The sequence below is a fragment of the Halichoeres trimaculatus genome, unplaced genomic scaffold (assembly GCF_033239565.1).
Source record: "Halichoeres trimaculatus isolate MK-OKI-2021-1 unplaced genomic scaffold, fHalTri1.1 fHalTri1_scaffold_15, whole genome shotgun sequence".
NCBI classification, from domain to species: Eukaryota; Metazoa; Chordata; class Actinopteri; order Labriformes; family Labridae; genus Halichoeres; species Halichoeres trimaculatus.
In genome coordinates this window covers 34,342,818-34,362,490 of record NW_027437193.1, presented here as the reverse complement: position 1 = coordinate 34,362,490, position 19,673 = coordinate 34,342,818, and the positions used below count along the sequence as shown (strand labels likewise).

Genomic DNA, 19,673 nt, shown 5'->3' with positions numbered 1-19,673 from the left:
GAGGTGTGAGGGGTTCTAATTAGGTGTCTTTCAGGGTGTTTCCTTTAGAGACAGAGTGACTCAGTCTCTGTGTCTGATACAAGTTCTGCTTTATCTGTTCTAAGAAACTGTTCCTGCTCTGTGGAAGCAGCCTGATAACAATGAGCAGACCCACCCTACACAACAACACAATACAAAAACACAACGCAACTCGACACGACACGACACGACACGACACGACGGGACGCGACGGGACACGACACGTCACGACATGACAGGACACGACATGACACGACATGACACGACATGACACAACGTTCCTCTTCTATCGCTGCACCTTCATTGTGGAATGCCCACAAGACATCCGCACAACCACAGACTTTGGTCTTTTTAAATCTAAACTCAAAACTCACTTTTTTAGAATGGCTTTTAACACTGACTAAGGCTTTTGGGTATCATGCTCTTATCAGTTTTTAACTTGTTTTTTCTCTTCCAAATGGCTTTTATGAACCCTCATGCACACCACCCTTGCATTTTTATGTATCTTTCTTTTTTTATGTGTGGCAGGATGATGTGCCTCATCCATGCTTTATTATGACCTGCACTGTCAGCCAATGACCTGATGGTGGCACTCTATAAAAGGGAGTGTTGGCGGCCTCCCCCTCCCTCTTGCTCTGGCCGTCCCCGTCACTTCCGGGTCCCGCCGTTCCCTTCCACTCGCGGTTACTGGTGCAGGTATGTTAGCAGTGGCTGCTAGTCATGTTCATTTATCTTTGTGTCATGCTGATTTGCCTCATTGGGCTTATTTTAGACACCAGTACGATCCGTGGCTCTGGTTGCCGTCGCACAGCACCTTTTACGACGCGCTCCTCCCGTTTCCTTCTCTCTCTCTCCCTCGTGGATGGTCTCTCAGTGGGCCTGACTGGTATGTACGGCTAATGACGAGCCTTTGTTCTTTCTCTGCTCCTCCACTGCTCCTCGAGAATTACTAAATTCAATTCTTTATTTGTAACAGGGGCTGTTTGGACCGGGGTTTTGCTGGGGAGTTCCAGCGGCGCTAAATTAATGTAAGGACATCGTAGCTTGTGGCTACGTGGATGCTACTTTGCCCTGTTTGGCCTCTGATCTGCTCTGCTAGCCTGTGCTGCTTGACTGGTTATCCTGCCTGTGCTGCTGGCCTCGCTTCGCTGCTGCTTCCATTCTGCTTCGGTTCCTGCTGCTGCACCCATTCTGACTTGGTGTCAGCAGCTGCCTCTTTTTGCCTCGGCTTTCCTGCTGCGGCTAAGAACTCAGGTGCAGCCGAAGCTACGGCTAGCGGCCTGCGGCTAACTCCGCTCAGGTCTGTGAGTCCATCACTGCCAAGGAAGCTTAAAGAATGCTGAACTGTTAAATCTGCACGGCAGACGGGACCAAATATTTTATTTATGTAAAGCTGACTTCCAATCAGCTTCTTAAATACAATCTTAAAGACTGACTGAGATCAGTGGGGTTATTTTGGTTTATAGTTAGTTCTTTTCCTTTTTTACTTTTCTTTTCCTTTTTGGGGTTCTTTCATTTCTTATTCTTTCCTTTCATGTGATATTTTGGATTGATTCGGTTTAAGTTCATGGGTAAACATATTTTGGGTTGAATTTGTTCCCATGAGTTAGCTTGAATTATTTCTTTTTGATTTACTGTGTTTCTCTTGGTATTTAATTATTTTCCGTGTGTTTGATTTCTTTGTTTTGATAAGGGGGAAACTTAAGTTAACTGAATATTGATTTGAAGTTAGTGTCATTGTTTTGGCAGCGTATGTTTACTTTGCATTGTTATTTGGGGGGCTGCCACCCTTATTACTTAGTTTAATTAATATTAGTTTGGGTTGAATTTTGTGTACCTTTTGGTGTGTGTGTGACCCACTAATTCCCTTTTTGTTTTTCACCTTTTCAGTTGCTGAGAGCAGACGGTGGTGGTTCCTGGTGTCCTGGTGGTGGTTCCCTCTTATAGTGTGTTGTGATCCCTGGATTTGAGTTGCTTCACCGAGTGCATGTTATTGCGTGTGTCACGAGTGATTGGGGTGCTTTTCTTCCCTGGGAATCCCGTTTTGTGTTCCACAACCACTGCACCGTTGATGAGTCTCAGCACCTGAAGAAGGTTGTCCCTCCCCGTGTGTCTGGTAAACTTTTAATGGTCTATTTTTATACTGTCTTTCATAAAAATAAAAGAAATCTTTTGGAATTTGGAACCACGTCTTGTGTTCTAATTGTAATAGAACGAACCTGTGTGTCCAATTTGTTTGGATTGGTAGAACTATTTCCTTGGGCGAAATTCCCAAGGTGGCGTTGCTGGTAATTACAGATCAAAGGACAATTTAAAATCAAACAAAATTGATCCCAACTCTACCCTCAAGTTGCCACATATGTATCGTTCCTACTATATTGTTTTATGTTGCTTTTATCTATAGTGTTCTTATTTATCCTTAGACACTAGTGTAAAGCACTTTGGGGGCCTTTTGGGTTCTGTAAAGGGCTCTATAAATAAAGATTGATTGATTGATTGACAACGCAACGCAACGCAATGCAACGCAATGCAACGCAACGCAATGCAACGCAATGCAACGCAACGCAACGCAACGCAACGCAACGCAAAATTAAAGAAAGCACGTGTTTTTGTTCTGTTGACCCACATGGCTGGGTTCTGAGCTGGGTGCATCATGGACTGGTCAGTCTGTGTCTGGGAGCTGTGTGGACCCGCAGGGAATCACAGCAGATGCTGGGACTAAACATGTTGAGTCACAGGAAAAATTACAACAATGTGTCACACTAAAATGCAAAGACATTTACACCCACCCTTAGGAAACACAGTAAAGACTGAGTACATCGGATTTTAGAGTGGCACCTCCCAATCAGAGTTTACGCAGAGCCAGGACTGCCCTGTAGATCCCACCCAGCTGCAATGACCTTAACTGATCCAACTCTCCACCACTACACATTTAGGGTTTTCTGTTATTGGTGCAAACACTGGACCACACAAAGAGCTGTTGTTACACAAAATCATCCAAAGGTTATCACTCATGTTCACCTCTTTAACTCTCGTAATCCGGCAATCATAGGACAGCAACTCTGCAGCAGTAACGCCTCAGGTACCCCAGATACGCCTGCAGTGTGACTCTGTTGTGCTAAATCTTGACTGTGTTCATCAACTCACCCCAGGTGTGTGTTCAGTCTGTCAGGGTGACTGATAGACAGCTGGTGTCTCAGACTGGGGAGCTCCTGCTCTTCCCCCTCCATTGATCAGTGTCTCTTCATTCATGTTGGGCTGTAAACCCTAAAACCTCTGACTCTACTTTATTATGTCTGTTAGTGATCATAGACAAGTGACTGATTTTGACACAGTTTGTTTTATTTTGAAAGTCTCTGGGTGTTTTTAGGTACTTTCTGGTCATGACTTCCTGTCCCATGCGATCTTCCCTACACTGAGTTTATGCGTCACAGCTCTGCATCCGTCAGAAATAGGATGGCTGCATATTACCTGCGACATGGTGGACCAACCACGCAGACGGACTGCAACAGAATGGATCCAGTGTGCATTGACACACTGACTTGAATGAAAACCTATCTTATCCATTTGCGTGAGACGCACTGCAGACGTAGCAGGTGTATTTCAGCTATTAGGCATGTAGAGCTGGTGAAGTTCAGACCGAGCATCAGAATCAAGAAAAAAGGTGATGTAAGGGACTTTGAACCTGGCATGGTTGTTGGTTTGAGTATTTCAGAAACTGCTGATCTACTGGGATATTAACCCACAACCATCTCTAGGGTTTACAGAGAACGGTCCCAAAAAGAGAAAATATCCAGTGAGCGGCAGTTCTGCGGGCCAAAATGCCTTGTTGATGCCAGAGGTCAGAGGAGAATGGACAGACTGGTTGGAGCTGATAGAAAGGCAACAGTAACTCAAATCACCACTGGTTACAACCCAGGTCTGCAGAAGAGCATCTCTGAACACACAACACGTCCAACCTTGAGGCAGATGGGCTACAGCAGCAGAAGACCACACCAGGTGACCCTCCTGTCAGCTAAGAACAGGAAACTGAGGCTACAGTTCACACAGCAACACCAAAACTGGACAATAGAAGATTGGAAAAACGTTGCCTGGTCTGATGAGTCTGGATTTCTGCTCCACATTCAGATGGTAGGGTCAGAATTTGGCGTCAACAACATGAAAGCATGGATCTATCCGTCATTGTATCAACGGTGCAGGCTACTGCTGCTGGTGTAATGGAATGCAATGAAAAATACTTTATCCATCCCAAAGGGAAATTCAGGATTGTAGTAGTTCAGATAGTGTTCAATAATAATAACGATAACAACAATAATAATAACAATGATTAATTCTGGACTTTGTTCATGAGGCTGATGGCTGCTGGCAGAAATGATCTTCTGTACCTCTCAGTCTTACATCGGACCTGAAGAAGCCTCTCACTGAACACACTCTTCTGTCTCATCACCGTGTTGTGGAGAGGGTGTGAAGAGTCCTCCATTATCTTCATCAGCTTGTGCACTATTCTTTTTTGGACCATCAGCTCCAGCGGCTCCAGAGTTACTCCAAGCACAGAAGCAGCTTTCTTGATAAGTTTGTTGATTCTCTTCATGTCTGGTTCTGATGCTGCTGCCCCAGCAGATCGCTGCAAAGCTGATTTCACTTTCAACAACACACTTATAGAAGATGTGCAACATTTTGGTACAGGCGTTGAAAGATCTCAGCTTCCTTAAGAAGTAGAGTCTGCTCAGACCTTTTTTGTAGATGTACTTAGAGTTGCATTTCCACTCAAGTCTATTGTCCAGCTGAACTCCAAGGTACTTGTATTCCTCCACCACCTCCACCTCCTCTCCCAGGATGGAAACACATCTATATGTATTCTTGTTCCTCTTGAAGTCAACAATCATCTCTTTTGTTTTGTTGGTATTCAAGATGAGATTATTGTTACCGCACCATTTTACAAACTGACCAACCAGTTCTCTGTACTCTGCTTCCTGTCCATCACTGATACACCCAATAACTGCAGAGTCATCAGAGTATTTCAGCAGATGACATGACTCAGAGTTGTACTGGAAGTCTGAGGTGTACAATGTGAAGAGGAATGGTGAAAGTACAGTTCCTTGTGGTGTTCCAGTGCTGCTGACCACCTTCTCAGACACACAGCTATTCAGTCTCACAAACTGTGGTCTGTTTGTGAGGTAGTCATAAATCCAGGTGGCTATGGAGGTATCCACCTGGAATCCATGGAGCTTCTCACAAAGCTGAGCTGGCTGAATCGTATTGAAGGCACTTGAGAAGTCAAAGAACATGACCCTCAAAGTGCTGCCTGACTGGTCCAGATGAGAGTGGGCTCTCTGAAGCAGGTAGATGATGGCGTCTTCAACCCCAAGCCCATTACGATATGCAAACTGTAATTGGTCTAGAAAGGTGTTCACCTGCTTGTTGAGGTGAGCCAGTAGGAGTCTCTCCAGGACTTTCACGATGTGAGATGTCAGGGCAACTGGTCTGTAGTCATTTGGTTCAGCCGGTTGTGGTTTTTTAGGCACTGGAACAAGACAGGATGTTTTCCACAGCACCAGAATTCTTTTCTGACTCAGGCTGGTGTTGAACAGGTGCTGAAGAATCGAACATAACTGTTTCGAGCAGGTCTTGAGAATTTGGGACAGACACCATCCAGACCTGCTGCCTTGTTCTGGTTCAGTTTCTCCAGTTGTTTCTTGACTTGATTACAGGAGACAGACAAAGTGGAGGAGGAGGCAGCGGAGGTTTCAGGAAGTCCTGATTTGGATGGAGATGAGACTTTAACCATGTCCTTGACTGAGCTGCAGGGTGACAGAGTGGGGCAGTGACAGGAAAGCTGTGGGTTCAGGGAGGGTGTGTGGCCTGTTGGGTTTCAGGCAGGAGGTGAGCTGAACCTATTGAAGAACATGTTCAGTTCATTAGCTTTGTCCAGACCTCCGTCAGTTTGACCCCCCTTTATCTTAGAGCCAGTGATCTTCTTCATTCCTGACCACACATCCCTCACGTTGTTTTGCTGAAGCTGACTTTCCAACCTTTTCCTGTAGTCCTCCTTGCACTTCTTCATTTGTGTTTTCAGTTTTTTTTGTGTTGACTTCAATAACTCCCTGTCTCCATCCCTGAAGGCTTTCTTTTTGATGTTCAGCAGCCTTTTCAGGTCACTGGTGATCCAGGGTTTGTTATAGGGGAAGCACCTCACTGTTCTTGTTGGAATGATGCTGTCCACACAGAAGTTTATATAATCTGTCACACACTCAGTCAAGGTGTTGATGTCGTCTCCATGCGGTTCACAGAGGACAGTCCAGTCTGTAGCCTCAAAGCACCCTCTCAGAGCATCTTCAGCTTCATTAGACCAGGTTTTAATAGACTTTCTGATGATTGGTTGTTGCTGAACGATGGGCTTGTAGGAGGAGGTGAGAAGAACCAGATTATGGTCAGATCTTCCTAAAGGTGGCAGGGCAGAGGCGCTGTATGCATTTTCAATATTTGCATAGAATAAGTCCAATGTTTTGTTTTCTCTGGTGGAGCAGCTGACTAACTGGTGGAATGTTGGTAGAGTTGCAGAGAGGGAGATGTTGTTAAAATCTCCAGAGATCGCCACAAAAGCGTTTGGATGTTGTGTTTGAAGCCTGGCAATTACAGAGTTAATAACATCAGAGGCTCTGGGGCGGTACCAGGTATTATAGAAACCACTACCAGAATAACACATGTGAACTCTCTGGGTAAATAATATGGGCGAAAACTCACAGCTAGAAGTTCAATGTTTCTTGTGCAGATGTTCTCTTAACCGTGACATGTCCAGGGTGACACCACCGCTGGTTAACCAGCACTGCAATTCCACCTCCCTTTAGCTTTCCACTGCGTTGTTTGTTGCACGGACTGTCATGAAGCCGTGTACAGACGCATTGCAGTCTGGGATGTGTTCATGCAACCACGTCTCAGTGAAGTACATAATACTGCATTCTCTGTATTCTTTCTGAGACCTGGTTAGCACCCGGAGCTTGTCAATTTTGTTAGCTAGCGATCTTACGTTACCCATCACAACAGTTGGAAGAAACGGTTTAAATCTCCACCATTTTTCTCTCTGCCTCCTGCCCTGCATCCTCTTCTCTTTCTTTACAACTCCATTGGGATTTGAGGTGATATTTCACTGATGATCTTGAGTTTGGAGAGCATTATCAGTTGATCCCGGTGGTAAACAAGTCTCATTGCCATGGAGATTCAGCATAACAAGTCTTGAAAAAGCCAAAAAATATCCAGAAGATCTCCCATGTAGCACAGCCTCTGAACCAGTGTCAGAAATCCTCTTGGGCAAACCAAAAATGACAGCTAATGTATTAAAAAAAGACATATATATTACAAAAAATCACAAAAGTTAAGACAGAGCTACTACAATTTGCAGCCACCAGGCGGTGCATTCCAGAATAGGTAATAATAATAATAATGGTGTGGGGGATATTTTCTTGGCTCACTTTGGGCCCCTTAGTACCAACTGAGCATGGTTTAAAGTCCACAGCCTACCTGAGTATTGTTGCTGACCATGTCCATCCCTTTATGAGCACAGTGTACCCATCTTCTGATGGCTACTTCCAGCAGGATAACGCTCCATGTCATAAGGCTGGAATCATCTCAGACTGCTTTCTATAACATGACAACGAGTTCCCTGTACTCAAACGGCCTCTACAGTCCCCAGATCTCAGTCCAATAGAGCACCTTTGGGATGTGGAGTGTTGGCAGCTGTGTAATGCTGTCATGTCAGGCAGCTTGTTGAATCTATGACACCGAGAATCCAGACAGGTCTGACAGTAAAGAGGGTCCAACTATTATACACCTTGTTCTACTGTATAAAAATGAAATAATTCAAATTCAAACTGGTGATGCTGATGATGTTTTCTGAGGATAATCATTAATCTAACTCTTTGGGCTGTGTCAGTGATTGTGTTGCACATACTGGGCAGTTTGAAGGTTCTGTCCGTGGATAGAAAAGGGGCATGGATGTGTTTTTTTGTTGAAGCCTGTTGCCTTTTTTTCCTGGATATGTTTTCACTCTAAGGTGGATGTTTGACTGTTTGGTGGAGGAACTCAGCATGCAGGCTGTAATTCTGTTTGAATTCGTCTGTAGTTCTGACCCCCCCGTCTACTGAGAGAAACAGACACGTTGTGTAATGGCCAAGTGTCCAACAAAGGCCCTCCAGTTAATGGTTTGGATGATGAAAACTCCAACAAAGACCTGCTGGTAGACAAAGCACGGCCAACAAACTGGCCAACAGCGTTATGTAACGTCATTGCTATAGCCAATTCCACTCAGTCCCCAAAAGTTGCTGCACTGCTCCATAAAACACACCACCTATTATAGAAAACTGATCATATATAAAAAACCATAGATTCTTGACGTGAACTGGATTTATAAAACCTTTGAACAGTAGTGTCCAGTTCACCCTCATTAAAGGAAATCTGGTGTTGAAAACAAATTACAGATTGTAAGAAATAAGAAAGACCAAAATGGAAGCAGCAGTATAATGTGAAATTAAAGATATGTATAAAATTGAAGTATGAACGCTTACTAAGAACCTCCCCCCTCCCACCTACAGTTATAATTCTAAAAGCTTAATGGGGTCTAACCACCAAAATCTAAATTTTGCATTTATGACAGTGAATCTATTTATGGCTCTTTCTGGTGTAAAAGTTTCTTCTGACTGAAGTGGAGTAAGAAGGATCCCTTCAAAGAGACAGTGAGAAGTGTACCTCTACAGAGCCCAGAGCAACTACCAAACTACACCAGTTCAGGACTTAGCCGAGTCAGGAAGTGTCAAAGTGTCAAAGGAGACTGTCACTAGAGCCCTGATTTCCCAGAAATGGACTGCTGTGGAGGATGCAGGTCAAGAGAAACTCCACTTCCACAGAAGTGGGATAAAGAGAGCTTTAAGCCAGCAGACTGGAGGATGCTCAGGACCACCTGGAAGTGGATTCTGCAGACTGGAAGCAGGTTCTCTGGTCAGTTGAGACCAAACTAGTGCTCTTTGCTCTAACTGGAAACCTCCTCAAGGTTGAAGGTTAAATTGTGACGAAAGACAACATGACAACAAGCCACATATGTGGCCCCTGGTGAAAAATTAGCTCCAGATTACCTAAGTGAACTTTACTGACTGGCCTGCACAAAGCCTGGACTTGAATCCCATTGGAAACCTGAAAGAGGGTCTGAACTGAAGACCAGGGTCCAGGCCAGAGGAGCATCAGATCTGGAGGAGCTTGAAAGATTTTCTAAAGAGAAATGGGCTGGGGTTTTTCAGGAGAGCTTCACTATCATGTAGGACAAGTTATGGACTTGGCATGCTAACTTTGTTCATTTCTTATCTGAAGGTGCTGTGATACAAAACTGACCCCATCACTTCCTGTAAACACACCTCAGGGTGTCCAGACACAGGTAACCATGGAGGTAAGAAGAGGAGACGTTTGACACATCGTTCAGCTCAGAGTTTTTATTGTCAAAATTCAAGTTCCATTCATTTCATTTGTTCACACAAAACTGTAGATTCATACTGTGACACGCTTTAAAGAGTTACTGCTGTTTCCCTCACAGCCACAGTCTAACAGCATCTTATCTTAAATATGATTATTATCAGTGTTGATACAAAAGCTAAAAAGTTACATTGCGGTGGTCTTTTCTGAATAAATGATCAAGTCTTTCAAACAAGAATCCTCTCTGACGTCAGTCTATAATGCACTGAGGTGATAGGCAGTTCACTTCAAACAGCTTTAAAACTCAGAGACACAACAAAAACGCTCTCTGCACCCAGAACTAATGGAAAAGTTCCCACTCTCAACTCACGCAGCAGCTTGGTCAGACGCTACACGCCTTGAGGCGTCAAAGTATCTTTACCTGACCTGCTAGATGTGAGTTATCCACCAAGCTGCCATGTTTGACAGGTTGAGAGTGGGAACACACGAAACACATTTTCCTTTAAACACTTTCGTTAACACGACCTCCCGCTGAGCAACCTGCTGAACAAAAGACTGCTCCACCACACACCGGACCCTTCAACAGCATTGCCATCACCAGGGGAGTCCAAAGGTCTACTTGCATAGAAACGTCAGCTGCTGAGTGGAGGCCAACGAGTCCAACTGGATATTCATAAAACCAAACTGATAGAAGGAGCCACTGAGCAGAACACGGGTCAAAGCCTGAGCAGAACACGGGCCACAGCCTGGGCAGAACACGGGCCACAGCCTGAGCAGAACACGGGCCACAGCCTGGGCAGAACACGGGCCACAGCCTGAGCAGAACATGGGCCACAGCCTGGGCAGCTGTCTGTGGCACAGTGTTCAGGAGATGCATAGACAGGAGCTCTAAGAGGTTGAGCAGGGATTCATTTAAACAAGGCAAAACACATTTATACTTTTTAAAGATAAAGAAAGACTTATTTCTAAAATAAATTGTACTTCCCTGAACTTTTGCAAAGATGCTCTGAGCAGAGGCTGTGTGAGGTTGAGTTGGCACAGATTAGCCTCAAAGGTTAATAGGTACCTAAAGTTTAGCTTACAACAGAATAAGTCCTGGTTAAAAGTTCATCTTGACATGAAATGATTAAAAGTTTATATCTCAAGAATATCAATTTTTAAATTCTCAAATGTACGCCACACCTAGACTGTCTTTAGCAAAGAAGTTAAAAGAAGTTAAAGCATATGTTTTTAGTTTAAGCAAAGAAAAACTGAGTCTGGAGAACAAAGAAAGCAGGAAGCTAAGAGATAGGGGACGGCAGGAGGACTCTGGAGGTTTATTTGAAGGAGGCGCGGACCTGCCGGCCCTTCAGGGGCTGGGGAGGCCTGTAGTTGTCCACCATGCAGCATGGAGCCTCTCCATCTCCAGAGAACAGGAGGCTTCGAAACATGGCCATCTGAAGGAGAGAGGAGAGAAGAGGGAGGACAGAGGAGGGAGGAGAGAGGAGAAAAGGGTTTGATTTAAGAGGCGTGAATCAGGGAATGAGCCGTGTGTGACTGAGACGTCAGTTTTACTTCATCAGAAACAGGGGGCTGCCCTAAATATCGAACTTACCTCTGATGAAGCACAGAAGCTTTATAAAAGATCAGTTTCACTTTGTTTGGATAGCTCACAGTTTGAAGGAGATGCATCCTTTCATTGGTACTTGGAGAAACATTCTTTCTTATCTTTTTAGTAATCTCCATGAGCCTGTTACTTTTTCGCCTCATTTCTTGGCCATTGACACCAAACTGGTTGCAATGTGTGATGTTTTTGCTTTTTTTGCTCTTGTGTGAGCTTACATTGTTTACACAAGAGATTTCAGCTGTTAGCAGCCCAAAGCATCTCAATGCTAACTGGTGCTAGGTCCAATGTTCCCTGCAGGCTGAGGAAGAGGAGGTGAGGACAACGTGGTGTTGCTGGGTTGAGAGCTAAGAAGAGATGTCCTTTCATCCACTGTAATGGAGAATCTAAGACCTATCTCCAATAAGATGCCATGCTAACCTAGTAACAGAGGGAATACCAGAAAGCAGAGTAGCATCATGCTATTCACAGACATGGCTAACAGAGCTAACACCAGACACCAACACCACATTGGAAGAACTTCACCTGCTGTGGGCAGACAGGATCCAGGAGACAGAGACTGAACAGACTGTTGAAGAAGCTCAGTCCTGAACCCTGTGGAGGTGGAGACTGGCTGACTGGACAATGATGGACAAGCTGTCTTTGATAAACATTTTTTTTTGAGTCAACATTATTATTATATTATTCTATTACAATTTCACTAAGAACATGGTTTTGTCCAAAGTGGTGTACAACAATAAGCAGTTGTTGGGGGGCTGCCTTGCTCAAAGGGCACCTTGACTGTGCTCAGGAAATTTTGCTAACACCACCACAGCCATCAGCTCAATTACCAATCTTTGCTGGGACTTGAACCAGCAACCCTCTGGTTACAAAGCCAAATCCCTAAGGCAGGGATCTCCAACTCCTACCCTTGAGGGCCGAGAGGCTGCAGGATTTCTTTCCAACCGAAAACTACACCAGCTGATTTCACTGATAAGTCCCTGTTCTCTGTTTGAAAGTGAGGTAATCAGTGAAATCAGCTGGTGTAGTTTTTGGTTGGAAAGAAATCCTGCAGCCTCTCGGCCCTCCAGGGTAGGAGTTGGAGCACCCTGCCATAAGGGCTGAGCTACTGCTGCCTGTATTTTTATAGTCCTGAATATTTGCACTCTATACTTTCTTGTATTACTGCTGTGACTCTGAATTTCTCTTTGGGGATTAATGAAGTGCATTCTATTCTATTCTATTCTATTCTATTCTATTCTATTCTATTCTATTCTAAACCATTAAATATCGGTATCAGTGGAGGCAGGTTGATAGAGGAAACACAGTAACGTGCACATAGGTATTCTGATTTTCAGCAGATCAGCTAAATGAAGACTCTTTTCTGTTGAAGGTCTTCTTTGTTCATTTTGTTCTGTTTTTGGATTGGCCCATAACTGTATTACTACTGCAGGGGGTCACCAGTTTCTGGCATGGCTATTTTGGGGATTGTGGGCTGAAAAGAATGGGAACCTTTGATGTAGAGCACTCTGGAAACACATGCTATTCCGAGGTTGAGTAAAACCAGAAAAAATAAAAACAACAAACCCTGAGGCCAGAGAAGTTTTTTTCTGAAACAGAGAGCTTGTTGCCTAGAAACCAGACTGATGCAACATTCCCAGGAGCTCTTGTATCCTCAGATGGCAAACTGCAGAGGAGGGACCAGACCAGCAAAACAGCAGAGCTACCTGAACTTGCACACAGTCCCTGAGGTAAACAGAGGTAAACATGAGCTTAAAGGATTAGCTACCATCAGCAGAGAGCCTTCACGCTGTCAGACGCTTCACTTGGTCCAGTTCAGCTGTGGGTCCACCTCCACCCTGTTCAGCTGGTTATCTCTGATGTGCACACGGTGCTGCAGGGTGCAGCCGTCCACACAGCCTACAGCGCTCTGAACACTGTTTACTCTGTGATACATTAATGATCTGCTATTAAACAAAGCATATTTCAGACAGTTTGACTCACTTGGTGCATTCCAGTGGTGCTGTTAGTATTCCAATTGAACCGGCTACACCAGTGATCCTGCTTTAAGTTGTGTAGCTGAAGGTCACATTGACTCCAATAAAAGAAATGTGATGAAGTCATCAACAAATGTTAAACATGAAAACATTTATTGATGATGTTTTTGTCTTTATTTAGGAAAAAGAAATCCTAAATTAGTTTTCTGTGGACCGCTGTCAGTAAGGATTAAGTCACAGTTATTTTGCTATCTTCACTATTGTTAAGTAGGAGTTACACCTCTTTAAACCCTGTAAAAGATTTCTCTTTCTGTTGGGAGGCAAGCTGGATTTCAGATCCTCAGAGAGGGACTCTCTGGTCACCTTCTCCATGTGGCTCTACGTCACATCAGGATATAGACCGGCAACATAAATTATGTAAAGAGACGGTGTGCAAACTGGCCACAGGAGATACAGGCAGTCTGAGTAATCTGAGAGAAACACAGGCCAGCCCAGGCTCAGACACACCCTGTTCTCCCTCATAATCTGGCCTCATGTGCTCTGGACCTCAGAGATGTCCTGTCTGGCCTTCATTGGAAACAACCTTCATAAAGGTCATGGGTGAAAATGTTAAGTCTACAGTGAGCACATGGCGCTTAAAAACACTTGAAGATGGAGTCGTCTGGGGGCACAGCCAGTGCTTAAACTCACAGAAGATGACACATGATTACATCACATTTCTCAAAGTGTATGAGCACGGTTTGGTACGGACTGGATCAGTAAAGCCTTATCCTGTTTGAGTTTCCACAGCCACAGAGATTTACAGATGGCAAGGTTATGTGTTGTTCTTTATTACTACTGTCGCACGGAAGTGACGACTCTTTTGACCAATCAATAGACTGCAGTGCTTCCAGCTTAGATCGGTACGGTACCTGGACGGTACGAGTCTGTAATTTGGGGACCTGTCCTGGTTTCAGTCAAGGGGAAGCGCTACAAGATGTACACCATATCAAGACAAACCGAAAACAGGGTGGTGGAGACAGGGCCAAAGCATCAGAAATGAGGCGGGCTCAGATCCTTGATGCTAGCAGCTTTAGCGTGCCTGCCTGACCATTGGGTCTTCCTGTAATAATGCTTAAAAACTTGTAATCTTAATATCTCCTACACTACTGGGTTATAGCTAACCCCCTCCTCTATCGGGCTATGAACGAGTTTGTTTTTTAGTTTTTGTGTGGTTTCTGGTACTTCTGGTTCCAGCCTCAAGTGGACACTTGAGGAACTGCACGCAGCACTTCTGTACCAGCTACATTTCTCTCAGCCACTTGGTATGGACACATAGAGATGTATATATTTATGTATGATGAATCACCCTTATGACCTACAAAGCCATATTAAATGTTTCATAGCGCTTTATCCGCACTGCCTTTGGCTCAGCTGATGTTTGACCCTCTATCTATAGTTCAGCTTTATGTTCCACTTTCCTCAGACATGAATCACACTCTAAATTTCCTATTTTCAAACACTAGACACAGAATCAAACATCACTTCCTGTAAGCTTGGCTGCACTCCTGATGTGAAAACTAAGTCAAGCATGTGTGTCCATTTGTTTACTTATTTATCTATTCATTTTCATGTATTTGATTTTACCTTTCTATTTATGGTTTCTTGGCACTCTTGTACCCACTCATTATTCATATTTTCCTTTTTTACCATCAAAGTTGTATTTTAGTTTTTCATGCCCTTATGGTAGGGTAAATTAAAAACTTCTTTAACGTGAGATGCCTTTTAGTGTACTCCAGAATATAAAGGTTGATCTGACTACAACTTGATCCACTCTGCACAAGCTGTTAGCTGTTAGCTATTAGTTGTTGGCTAATTCTGACAGAACAGTAAAGCAAACAAACCTTTTCCAACCCTATCCATTTGATTTCCATTGGCCAGTAAAGTGAACAGGTTTGGTGTTGGGATCTGTGCCTCTGTGTGCTTCTGTGAGTGTGAGTCATGTTCGTACCTGTGCAGGGCTAACGCTGATTGGCTCCTTCAGGACAATCCAGGTGACACTCTCCAACAGAGGGGGAGTGGTCAGGGAGCCATCGTAGGTCCAGTAATCCAGGGATGTAGGAAGCAGAGTCTTTGCGTCAAAGTTTGCAAAGGTTGTTTGTTTTCCCTGCAGGATGGAGGACGGAGGGAGTGACAACAGGAAGACAGAGAGTGAACAGCTGTTTCTGATCATTAATGACAAAAACCTCAGGCGCTAATTTCCCCTTCTAGTTCAATCCCTCATGGTCTGAACTCAGTGCACTGGAGTGGAGACGGTGCTGAACAAACATAGTCCATGTAAACTGTCTTTGGTTATCTCTGTTTGTACCTTAGACTTGATGGCATCCAAAGCATCCAGAACCTTCTGCAGCCTGGGGTTGGCAGCACCAATCTGCAGGATGACACAGATACAGGCGATTAGACCCACAGCACTTCAAGGTCAGGTTGTTTGTTCCAGCAGTCTGGCATTTCACCTGAAGTTACCTGGCCTTTAACGGGTTGGTGAACACACAAGATAAACTTTCACCTGAAATCTCTGAGAATTTACCTTCAAGAAGACCCCGACCACGGCCAGTCCATCAGGCTGACTGGCTGCCTCTCCAAAGCTGGGGTACTTTGTGTTCCAGTGCACCAGGTGAAGCTGGAGACAAACAGAGTCTGGCTTTGAATGGACGGACAGACCAGGTGTCATTTAGTCAAACAGGTAAAATAACGTAGACCAGACTGTGATTATAGAGACTGTTGACTTTAATTAATCTTAAACCTTTCTGAACAACTCAAAGTCAGAATTAAAAACATATAGTGGTGGTTTCTGTCATCTCTTTGAGAGCAGACCTGACTCAAAACCTGAATTGGGCTTTAATATTCTCAGTGAAGTCAACGGTAAAGACAAGCTGAAGTCACTGGCTTCATATCTTTGAACTTTGGTTGTTTTACAGCTCTTTCATTCATCATCAGGTAAGTGTGTGCTCTGAAATAAGTGATGCCTCTTCTCTAAATGGACATAGTATTGCTTCGGGGTCTTGTAAAGGGGGGTCCTGAGTCCCTTGAACTGAACCTAACTCACAGCAGGAGCCTCTGCCTGACTGTAAACCTGTCAGACGTGTTGATGAGCTGCAGTAAACCATTAAAAGCTCCTGTCTGTGAGTCTGTTTATCTGAGTACCTCACAGGGGAACTTGATGCCGTTGACGGTGTGCTCTGAGCCTCTGTCGTCACTTGCCCCCCAGTGGAAATGAAACTGCTTCAGGCGGTACACTCCAGAAATCGGGCCCCCGGTCAGAGCTGGAGAGGAAACACAGCAGACTATCAGAGATGCTCTCACAACATCCAACAAGTTTACACACAACACACCTCAGTGAAGGTCAGGATTACTGCTCCTGGGTGACTGACGGTCTGTGTGTGTGTTTATCTCAGATGTTTCTTCACCAACCAACATTTCATTTCAAGGATTAGTTTTTATTGAGAAAGAGCTGGATGACTGCTGAACGTGAGTGTGAGAGTAACTGAGCGCTGACACCATCAGAGGCTCTTATCAGTGGCTGAACAGACAGCAGGGTGGAGGCTTGAAGCAGACGCTCTGATAGAGACACGTTCTGGAACTTTCTGACTGTCCATCACAGTTTTTCTACAATCACAGATCAGAAAAGTTTTCTGTGGTTCTGTGTCATTAAAGAAGCTGATCTGGACTCACTGGAGCTGTCTGTGTCATCAACAAAGTCCACCTGGAAGGAGTGTCCGTTGTTCAGGATGCCCCTGGAGTTGGACGGGTCGTAGCGGAGCTTCAGAGCCTTCAGAGAGGCGTCGTACTGGGCCTCTCTGGGGACGATGTTGATGGGAGACTGTCTTGGTCCATTAGCTACGGGAAAATCCTCTCCCCATCTGTCGGGTCCTAAAATTAAATGTCACATTGAAAAAAAGTTAGGATCTATCTGTGTTTTTCCATTACTTTACTGTTCCTTCATTTTCATGGTAACTTACAGAGTAATGAGACAATCTAAGACTCAGTGAGCAGAAAAAAATATTTTTCTCTTCATTTAAAGAAACTCTGGAGACAAACAGGAAACCATTTTCATTTTCTTGCAGGAAAAGTATTATTAAGTTATTCAAAGATGCGTCAGAAAATTTCAAAGAGGGAGATCAGATGAGTAATAGATCAGTAGATTCCTGAAAATAAGATTGTTTTTTTTTTTTACTCTTATTGCTTTATTTCTCTGGGGCATACTGAGTTAAAACCACAATACCCTACATTAGATACTGGTAGATATGGTTACTTTTGTTTGGATGTGTCCTCTTTGGGGTCTTACACCGAGGAAATTATTTCATACAGCACCTATGAGAATTAATTCACAATCTATTCCTTAATTTGACTCAAACATTATTTTCTAAAGAAAAGAAAGCTACTGAAAAAATAACTTAAATTATAAAATAAAAAAAATATAAAAAATTAAACCGGATGAGCTGAAGAGTCAAACCTTCGAACTGGAGGTGGTTATAAATGAGCTGTTACTGAATCTAAAGCTTTAATAATAATAATAATAATAATAATAATAATAATAATAATAATAATAATAATAATAATAATGCTGTTGGTTGATGCTGATACAGCACAGCGGAGGGGCAGCATGTTCCTGACCTGTTACATGGGAACAGGGACAGGGACAACCTAGCACCTGAAGCAGGCAGCTGGATGCTGGGAGATGCTGAGAGAGGCTCACCGTTACTCGGTCCGTATCCCCATCCGTGAGCCATGGCTGCTTGGTCTGCCTGCTGTCCCGCTGACACCACAAACGGTAATCCGAGTCAGGGAGCGGGTCTGGAGGTGTGAGAGGATCCGGAGGATGCTGATCTGCAGATTCGCGCTCTCACGCCGCCCCGGGGCTTTATATCTCTGTGTCACCGGTGGGTTTGGCTTCCAAAGCGGAGCCTGAGCGGAGCGGCCAGGGCGGGAGGACGGTGCTGTGTCCTTTCTCCTCTCCTTGACCCCTCACTCCTGCTGCTGCTCAGAAAAATCACAGGCAGCTTGATCGCAGTGTATCCCTAAGCCTGTCCTCCTCTCCCAGATGGTGTGCGCAAAATCATCCCCCCCCCCTTTGTTTGTGTGTGTGTGTGTGTGTGTGTGTGTGTGTGTGTGTGTGTGTGTGTGTGTGTGTGTGTGTGTGTGTGTGTGTGTGTGTGTGTGTGTGTGTGTAACATAAGGAGCAAAGGTTCAGTGTTCAGAGCCGCTCTGCTGGTCCATATGGACCGAACCGTTCAGCGGATTTTATCGCAATATCCTGAGCTCGACGTTTTCTTTCCATCTCATGCCAGCATCACCTGATCCGGGGATCCGGTCTCTGACGGAGCAGCTCTGCTCTGACGGATGCATGCAGCACGGACGGTATGTGCATGCCCGCGGTTCCCTGCAGGGCTGCACTAAACCTCTAGGAGGCAGGAGAAGAATCCTTCAACCTAGACTGCTCTCAGGAGAGTCCTGTTTTGCATTCTGGATCATTCCAGACTGCCATACCACAACTGCTCTGCTCCACATACCATACTGATCTGTAAATGTATTTCTCTTCCATATTTCCCTAACGCCCTGGCTGCAGACACTGGAAAAAGGAAGTCTTGTGGAAGGAAGGGTGGGGGATTAAGGGTGCCTCTGCAAATGTTCTGTTTGCCCCAAGTACCAACCTCAAGAACATGAAGCCTGTGCGGAAGTGTAAAAACCTGCAGTTCATCAAGTGACTACTGGAGGCAGAGCTCAGCTGAGTGACAGGCAGGTGCTCTCTAACTGTTGGTGAGGAGACTCAGAGCCCGTGTCATATCTAACATGGATCCCACCAACGACTGGCATCAGCACTTCTTTCAGAAACAGACAGGTAATGCCGTGACTACGTCCAGTCATAATACAGTCTAGTCTTGATTCAGAGGCTCTGAAGGCTGCATTTGAAGACCAAAGGAGTGGTGAGATAAAGGGTCCTCCAAATACAGCTGACAAGTATGTACTGCAAAGTAGTGTCCTGTGGACAAAACCAGCAGGTGGAGGTCCCCAAAACAGGGTGGTCTGGGCTCCTTCCTTTGCACTGAGACAAGCCCAGCATTCAACACCACTCTCTGTCTGTAGCATGTAGCATGTGCTGTTGAGCACCCATCAGAGCCCATCTTGGCTGCAGCTCTGTGAGGCTGCACATTGAGTCTTCCCATTTACATCCTTTAACACACACACACACACACACACACACACACACACACACACACACACACACACACACACACACACACACACACACACACACACACACACAAAGAAACAGAGAAATGAAAGAAAGCCTTTTCTTACCGCTCAGTTCTTCGGGTCTCTTCAGTTGGCTGTTTCCATGGTAACAGAGCAGGAACTACTGGTTTATAATATGATGCACTGCACACAGCTAACAACAAATACAGGCTGTTTTATGTTACAGCTGTCAAAATATCAGAAAGTAAGCTAATTTTGTCTATTTATTACATGTTTATTGGGAAGAGAATTGTCCTGTCACAGAGGGGCAGCCCGCGTTCCTGTTTTTTAAACATGTATACAAAATAACAAAGCTTGATGTTCAGGTTTTCAAACCTTTACATACT

At 44.5% G+C, this 19,673-nt stretch overlaps 1 protein-coding gene and 1 long non-coding RNA gene across 3 annotated transcripts; one reads left to right on the top strand and one right to left on the bottom strand.

Annotated features, from left to right (window-relative positions):
• The first annotated feature begins 609 nt into the window (after window positions 1–609).
• LOC141803822 (uncharacterized) lies at window positions 610–1,381 on the top strand. Its single transcript, XR_012599610.1, has 3 exons — window positions 610–714; window positions 791–904; window positions 995–1,381. It is a non-coding gene; the product is annotated as an uncharacterized LOC141803822 (long non-coding RNA).
• An 8,105-nt stretch (window positions 1,382–9,486) lies between these two features.
• Window positions 9,487–19,421, bottom strand: cahz (carbonic anhydrase). 2 transcript variants are annotated; one of them, XM_074688843.1, is made up of 8 exons: window positions 19,393–19,421; window positions 17,789–18,069; window positions 16,765–16,962; window positions 16,237–16,355; window positions 15,620–15,712; window positions 15,401–15,463; window positions 15,044–15,199; window positions 9,487–10,910 (listed from the first exon to the last, which is right to left on the bottom strand). In XM_074688843.1, the coding sequence occupies exons 2-8, from the start codon at window positions 17,820–17,822 to the stop codon at window positions 10,791–10,793; spliced, it is 783 nt and encodes a 260-aa protein (XP_074544944.1). In that variant the 5' UTR covers window positions 17,823–18,069; window positions 19,393–19,421; the 3' UTR covers window positions 9,487–10,790. The 2 variants fall into 2 exon arrangements, with proteins under 2 accessions (XP_074544944.1, XP_074544943.1); XM_074688842.1 differs by lacking the exon at window positions 19,393–19,421 and having other exon boundaries at window positions 17,789–18,159.
• Window positions 19,422–19,673: the final 252 nt, after the last annotated feature.

What these genes read in the sequence shown, in the direction of transcription:
- cahz (XM_074688843.1), bottom strand. Translation starts at nt 17,822, where the DNA reads ATGGCTCACGGATGGGGATACGGACCGAGTAACG. An exon ending in GGGATACGGACCGAGTAACG is followed by an intron (nt 16,963 to 17,788) that starts GTGAGCCTCTCT and finishes ATTTAATTTTAG; the next exon opens with GACCCGACAGATGGGGAGAG. An exon ending in TGGTCGGGGTCTTCTTGAAG is followed by an intron (nt 15,464 to 15,619) that starts GTAAATTCTCAG and finishes GTCATCCTGCAG; the next exon opens with ATTGGTGCTGCCAACCCCAG.